Below are 7,278 nucleotides of genomic sequence, written 5' to 3' on the forward strand. Positions count from 1 at the left end.
CTGCTCGTCACGACTCAGTTGCTGGAAAGTCTGTGGGACAACACGACCTGATCATCAGGTTCCTAAAGGAGGCGAGTAGGCCCGCGTTCCATACCTTCTTGTGGTCCTGGCGGGCCTTGAAAGGCCCCCCTTAGAGCCCCTCAGATACGTAGCTCTTCCTCAGTTAACAATGAAGAGCGTTCTCCTGATAGCGCTCGCTTCCATCAAGAGGGTAGGGGACCTACAAGCATTCACTGTGTCCCCTGAATGCCTAGAATTTTGGCCCGGCAACTCTCATGTGATCCTGAGACCCCGGCCTGGCTACGTGTCCAAAGTTCCCACCACTCCCCCTCGGGACCAGGTGGTTAGCTTGCAGGCGCTCCCCACTAGGGAGGAAGACCCAACCCCATCCGTGTTGTGTCCAGTCCGCGCAAAGCACTTCTACTTAAACGGCACGCAGAGCCTCAGGAGCATACGCCTGCGAAAGCACCGTCCCCCCTTCTCAGGTGGGTCAGCATGCTACTTAGCCTCCATTCTTTCCCCCACGGGGCGTAGAACAGGCATTCCATCCATCACTTAGAAAGCACCCCCTTCGGGCAGGCTGGGCAGGGCAGCCCCTTAGGTACCATTTGAGTTATCCACACATAACTCTAACCGGACCTAGTGCTACTGGACGTTGTGACTCCCACACTCGGGCGGTTCCGTCTGATGTATCCTCATGATTGGTTCCCACCTTGGTAACCCATGACCTCCCTAGGGGGACCACCACCTCACGGCTAACTACCTCAGTTCACATATTTTTTTCCATGCGTTTGTCTCCACTAGAACTCCTCCTGATGATAGGAAGTGGTCTCTGTAATGCATTCCCCATTCAAGGAGTGCACTTACCCAGTGGCCTTGCGGCACCGGGTGGCTTCGCGCTGTTACAGAAATTAAAGCCGCCGCCCATGTGGACCAAAGGTAAAGGCTTCCCATCTTTTCTAATAAAGCTCTGGGACCCTCTGCCCATCTATCCACTGGAAGATTACAAATTTCACAAAAGCGCTCACGTCTGACACGCCCAGGCCAGTCACCGTCGCTTCGCTGAGATTGTAATACGGCACAGTGTTGTGGCGAGTTTAAAAAGGAACCCCATTCTGAGTCTCCTCAGAACAAAGGTGAATGAATGCAGCAAGCTGTCTCCCTTTTATACTCGGATATCTGGCATGCAAATTTAATTCGCGAATTTCCTTGGCCTGTTTCAAAACCAGTCTAAGTGATAGGATCTCAAGGGCGAACCCCATCTGTTCTGAGGAACTGAGCTTACATCCGTAACCAAGATGTTTTTTTCACTTTGCTTTTCCCCAGCAGGTTAGTAGCACTTCTAATTGGGGGGTATAAATGTAACGCTTCTACTGCCGTAGTGAGCGGGGAAAATAAACACACAACACAGGAGTAATGAAGCATATGTATGGCAGATAGCAGCAAAACAAAAGACCTTTAAAATAACAGTGAGTATGGAATATATTAAAGAATAAAAGCTGACAACGATCATTTGGGTAAGCTAAAGTAGCATTTAGCATTGCGTTAAGGATCTCAATCTCTATTTTACGGTCAAAGCATAAAACAGAGTGCCAATATTATGTTTTAAAATGCGTATTCATGTGTTGCAAATCCAATGACGTTGGTCATGATTATCTCTGCCCAATCAGTTATCTGTGTGTCAACAAATCAGATTTTGGTATCGGTACAGTACGCTTGGAACCTCAACCGAGGTGGTAGTAAAAAAGGATCAGGTACTAGGTACTGTACCCAGTGGAAACCCCCCCAAAAGTGAGCTGTGCAGTGCAGTGCTATGCAGTGGAAAAGCGCCAATAGGTTCCCCTGAGCCAAATTGATGGGGACAAAAACTAAAGTTAGTGAACTTTCATTGACTTATTTAAACAATATAATATTTTAACGTTTTGTTTATATTTAACCTTATCAATGTTGAACAAGTCAAAAACAACAAATATACAACAGGTCCATTTCATTTTTCTTTGTGATGCCAGTGAAAAAATGAAACTAGATTACACAGAAACATGATGGAAAAGATGTTAAACTTAAATTAAATTATTTATGGAAAAATAAAAGTTGAATAATAAAATTAAATAAGTTAAAGGTAGAAAACACATGACACAGATGGACATCATTGGTTATATATTAATGTATATTAATTGTTTGGTCGAAATTATTTTTCATTATTATATTCAGAGTTCCCTGAATATTGGTAGGGATACGTCCCTACACATTTTGAAGCCCATGCCCAGAACTGTTTGTTTCTGAAAAAATATCTCACTTTGTGTTCAACATATTTTTTCCTAATGTGGTAGTGAATGATGTCACAGAACTGAAAATTGCTGACATTCTTTCAAATATATTTTATTGTGTTTAACGGAACAAAGAAATGTATACAGGTTTGAAACAACCTGAGAGTGAATAAATGATGACAGAATTTCTATTTTTGAGTGAACTATCCCTTTAAAGCGTACGTAACATGACATCATGAAAATGACATTTCATGCAGTCTGTTATGTTGCCGTGTTTGAAAGTAATCTGTCTTGCCAAGTTGCCGAAGAAGAAGTCAGAAGGTGAATAAATAACGAAGTTATTTGCTTGTAAAAATGGGAGTCGACTCTGAATCACATAAACAAGTTGTGGATGCATATCTACGTCACTATACATAAACGTGTTGCTGAGACTGCCGGGAAAACTTATGTCTCCTCCCCCAAACACTGTCGCACGTTTGTGATGCATGTGTATCATGTCTAGAGTCTGTGTTCTACGGTGTGAAACTAAGTTCGTCTTATTTCAGCTACCTAAGCAAGAACGTCTGAGTGAAAAATGGTTACAATTCATTTTTCAAAGAATACCGAAGGAGTATAACCCCAGGGTTTAACTGTGTGCGCGTCATTTCACCGATGATTGCTTTGATAATCTTGGCGCGTTCAGTGCAGGATATGTGAAACGACGATCCTTGAGAGAGGGGGAATACAAACTCTATTTGGACCTGTAAGCTCAACCGAGTCCCAACCTGTAAGTGTGACTTTTGATATCTGTCTAAATTTTAGAAATATTTTTGTACCTTATGTCTGTGTTTAGCTAATGCATATAACGCTAACATTAGCATGTAGCGTTATTTCTGGTGTGTTACAGTTTGTTTATCTTGCTATTTACTCGGCTGATTTAATTGTTCAATCCATGAATTCTCAAAGTATTTGTTTCAAGAACTAAGTCGAGTACTATCTGTATTGTAACAACATCTGAAGATACGAACACGGTACACTGTATGCTGTGTCAACTAGTCCATGTATAATACTGTTACAAGAGAATTGAAAATGTTCTTTTTCTTACTAGGATCTGCAGAATGATGAATTAATTATCTAAATACTTTAAACGTTTATGAACTTAAAAGAATGTTTTATGAAATAATTTTGTTGTTATGGCAACAAACGATAGAAAATATTTTTCAAAACATAAATTGATTCATAATAATGTGTAAACAACCTGTTGCACTTCCTGGCAGCAAATATTTTCATCCTCGCTTTGCAGTTTGACGCATTTGCCGCACGTGCACCTATATAGATATATTTGGGTGAAACTAGAATAATTTTTCATAACGTCGACTTTCTGAAATGCTCTATGTAATAGTATTGCTAACCTATTTTAAGAATAATTCTAATTTACTTCATTGATAAGCAAAACAAAACATTTATGTTGTCACACTGAGAGTTTTTGTGAGTCATCGTGCTCCAGTCGTGGTGGAGTTTGTGGAGGATTAGCGTCTTCTTCCTCGTCAGATTAGGGCTCAAACTGGTTCGGTAAAATCGCCGCCATCTCTATCTACACATATAAATAAAGAGATCCAACCACATGTAAACCGTTATCCTGTAATGATGGTAGGCGTTCCATTTGCGACAAATGATGAACGCGTTTGACCAATCACAACAGACTACACCATCTGACCAGTCACATGACACAAGGTTACCGGGTAGGAGGGGCCTAGACGGGTGAATCGCGGAACGAATCATTTGAGAGTCAGTCAAGAAGTAAGGTACGAATAACATGTTGTCAAAATATGCAGATACTCTTTCTTGTGTTCGTGTGGAAGCCAATTGGTAACCTATCTTCAAGACTCATGAGACATGAGTACGTTTTTTTTCCCCTAAGTCAAACAAAAGTGAGCATCCAGAGGTACTCAAATTTTGCAATCTTTTCATTCACAGGTTTATAGAAATTGTCAAAGAAGTTGCAGCTAAAACATTATATGTGACATTTGGTGAGAAAATGAGTGTCGTAAATGTGTTGTTGTTATTTTCACATTGTCCATCAAATACAATAATCTCCTTGAAAATACTGAATGAGCTACACACGTTTGAAGCAACAGTTTTCCAGAAGCAAGCAGAATCTTTTTTCATGGATCATTAAAACAACATAACATTTTAGGAAGGTACACCTATTTAAAAATGTACAAATAACAATCATTTTAGATATTTCGATGATATTTGGAACATAGGAGCTAGATGAGGGCTTTATAAATATTTTTTTGTGAAAACCCAACCAAAATATAAATAATTTTCCAGCACAGGTCAGGTATTACGGAGCCCTTTTAGGGACATGGTGGTGGAAAAAAATGTGAGGAAAGAGGAAAAAAAACTTTTGCGTTCCCACCTCGCAAAAGATTCACACGTCCTGTTATTCTGCTCCGTACATTAACAATGGAGCGGTTCATACTAGATTCCAGGACAAATAACTTGTGAGCTAAACGTTGTTATAACACAAACAACACATTATTCCTTAGACAAGGATCAACAACCTAGTCTTCCTCAAAACGAGAATATAAATGTATCTATATATGAGAAAGTGAAGTGCAGTAATCCAAAGAGACCGTCTACAAAGTGACTGTAAATAGCGTAATTAAAAAAATTGTCATTAAAAACTTAAATGTTACACACTGCGGTCTCACCAAATTCAGATTGTACATTAATGGCCTCCTGTTGAATCTAAACTGGTTTTAGCTATACTAAATTATGTAGCACAGAAGTTAATTACTATTTTTAGTACCCTAATGATCTTCGAGTTTTGCCCTTTATAGAGGATCCCTTCGGTCTTGTCTCAGCCGGTTCATTGTTTACGTTACGTAGAATAAGGTGTCATTTGTTTTATAAGAACGTTTAGCTCACTACTTATTAGTCTGGGAATCTGCGTCTATAAACCAAAGTTTACGGAACTAGTCTCAGACTCAGCCAGCAGGACATTGAACATGAAGTGTCTGTTCGAAATTCGAAATCGTTTGCGAGACAATGCAAAACTTTTGCGAGAAAACGCAAAAGCTTTAAAAAATATTTTTTTCTTCCCTATCATTTTCTTCCCCCACCACCATGTCCCTTAAAGGGCTCCGTACATATTTGAGCATTTAAAGATGTGAAGTTTACTGGAATCACAAGTTTAAAAATGGCATGAAATTAAATTGTCAAAATATATAAATAACCTTTTGATTGTGTGTGTAACAGTGAAATTCCGAGACCGGATATTTTTCAAGTAAGTTTTTTCACCTCACATATTGAAACATTGGGTGTAACAAATGTTCAGTAAAAACAAGTACTTCAATTTCTATAACATTAAACATGCGTAATATTTCCAAATACTTTAGTTCCTGCAACATTATGAATGTCCAGTCATTTTCTGGGGCTCTTGATGAAGGAATTGGAAGTCTCATCTACATCTGCAAGTCTTTCTCAGATCACACCCCTGATTATGATCAACTCAGGGAATATATTGTACAGGCTGAACAGTGCATGGGAAAGGCAGAAAACATTATTAATGTAAAACTGGGAAATTTTGATCAACGCATGGAGCAACTTATTAGAAAGAAACACGATGCTGTGCAGCAGAAGAAAGCAAAAGGCCTGGCTGTGGATAAGTTACGCATAGAAAAAACATCTGCTGAACAATCATTACAGAATTTCAACAAAGCTTTGGAACAAGCTAGACGAAATGTACAATCAGCTCAAAATGCTGTAAGCGCAGCAAAATATAGGATGGACTCAAATCAAGGTTTAGCAATTGCAGGGGGGGTACTGATTGTAATTCCAATTGTTGGATGGATTGCTGGTGAGAAATGTACTTTAATCCTCCTCCTGAATAGTACATCTTACCATTTGTGAAGATTTCTGTTTTAAATCGGATGTCTTATTTCCCTCTAGGTCCTGTAATGCTGGGTGTGGGACTGAGTGAATTACAAAAGGCTGAAAATGACCACAATGCTGCTGAAATGGATGGGCAAATGTATGAATTGAAAGTAAGCGAGTGCACCAAAAAAGTTTCTGAATATGAGAGAAAAATTGGTCATGCTCAGAATGAAATTCAGATGACCAGTGTGGCACTGAGACAGATTGAGGTGATGATCACAGAGGTTCAGAAGGATCTAAAGAATACTGCCGATGATCAGCAAATGGTCAGAAGAGCTGTGAGACTTCTGGGTGATCTTAGTGGAAGGGTCACTGTACTGGAGAAGCAAACTAAAAATGTCATCCTCTGGGAGCCTGTGGTAAATATCATGAAAAATGTGATGATAGCAGTAGTAAATGTTACTAAGAATCAGCTCTACTGTAGTGATCTTGGCCTCATAAATACATTGAAGGAGAATGTTGGAAAACTACAGGTTGTATGCAACTCTCCTAGTGACTATGATCAATATTATTGATAATATCTATTAAACCCATGTAACAGCGATCATGAAAGAAGAACATTCTGGCCTACTGGTTTTTTAGAAACCACTCCATGTAACAGAGAACACGCAAAATATAATGTAAATTCACAATGGTGATTGTAATAACAATGTAATTGAGTTCAAATCTTATTCATGTTGCTTCAAAGAAATCTTAAATACCATCATGTATTACTCCATTATCATCATAAATTCGCATATGGTATAATCGAATCTTGATAATTTTATTGACTTGACAGTCATAATGTTTTTCCAAATACAGAAATGGTCATTATTGCATACAACAAAGAAAATAATTGAATTAAAAATGTTTAGCTATTAACTTGATATGCCTGTTTATCACTTTGTATTGCTTTGGTGCATTTTTGAGTTATTTTCATCTAATATTATATACTAAAATACCAATAAATAATCAAAAGTGCACTTTTCTCAAACGTTGCAGCATTTTTTCAGGTGTGTTAAGCCAGTGAAAAATAAACATATGAAAATTGATTTTAAAAACATTTATTTCATGCTAAGTATACTGCAAATTCATTTACATATTGATGTAC

The 7,278-nt window shown here is 38.5% G+C and overlaps 1 protein-coding gene across 3 annotated transcripts; it reads left to right on the forward strand.

Moving 5' to 3' along the window:
- Positions 1-2,766: 2,766 nt before the first annotated feature.
- Positions 2,767-7,043, forward strand: LOC130416199 (uncharacterized). 3 transcript variants are annotated; one of them, XM_056742256.1, is made up of 4 exons: positions 2,767-3,033; positions 5,511-5,538; positions 5,651-6,111; positions 6,204-7,043. In XM_056742256.1, exons 3-4 carry the CDS (start codon positions 5,664-5,666, stop codon positions 6,701-6,703), a joined length of 948 nt encoding a protein of 315 aa, XP_056598234.1. In that variant the 5' UTR covers positions 2,767-3,033; positions 5,511-5,538; positions 5,651-5,663; the 3' UTR covers positions 6,704-7,043. The 3 variants fall into 3 exon arrangements, with proteins under 3 accessions (XP_056598234.1, XP_056598233.1, XP_056598232.1); XM_056742255.1 differs by lacking the exon at positions 2,767-3,033 and having other exon boundaries at positions 3,420-5,538; XM_056742254.1 differs by lacking the exon at positions 2,767-3,033 and having other exon boundaries at positions 3,420-6,111.
- Positions 7,044-7,278: the final 235 nt, after the last annotated feature.

Source organism: Triplophysa dalaica, unplaced genomic scaffold (assembly GCF_015846415.1).
Source record: "Triplophysa dalaica isolate WHDGS20190420 unplaced genomic scaffold, ASM1584641v1 Contig1, whole genome shotgun sequence".
Taxonomy (NCBI): domain Eukaryota; kingdom Metazoa; phylum Chordata; class Actinopteri; order Cypriniformes; family Nemacheilidae; genus Triplophysa; species Triplophysa dalaica.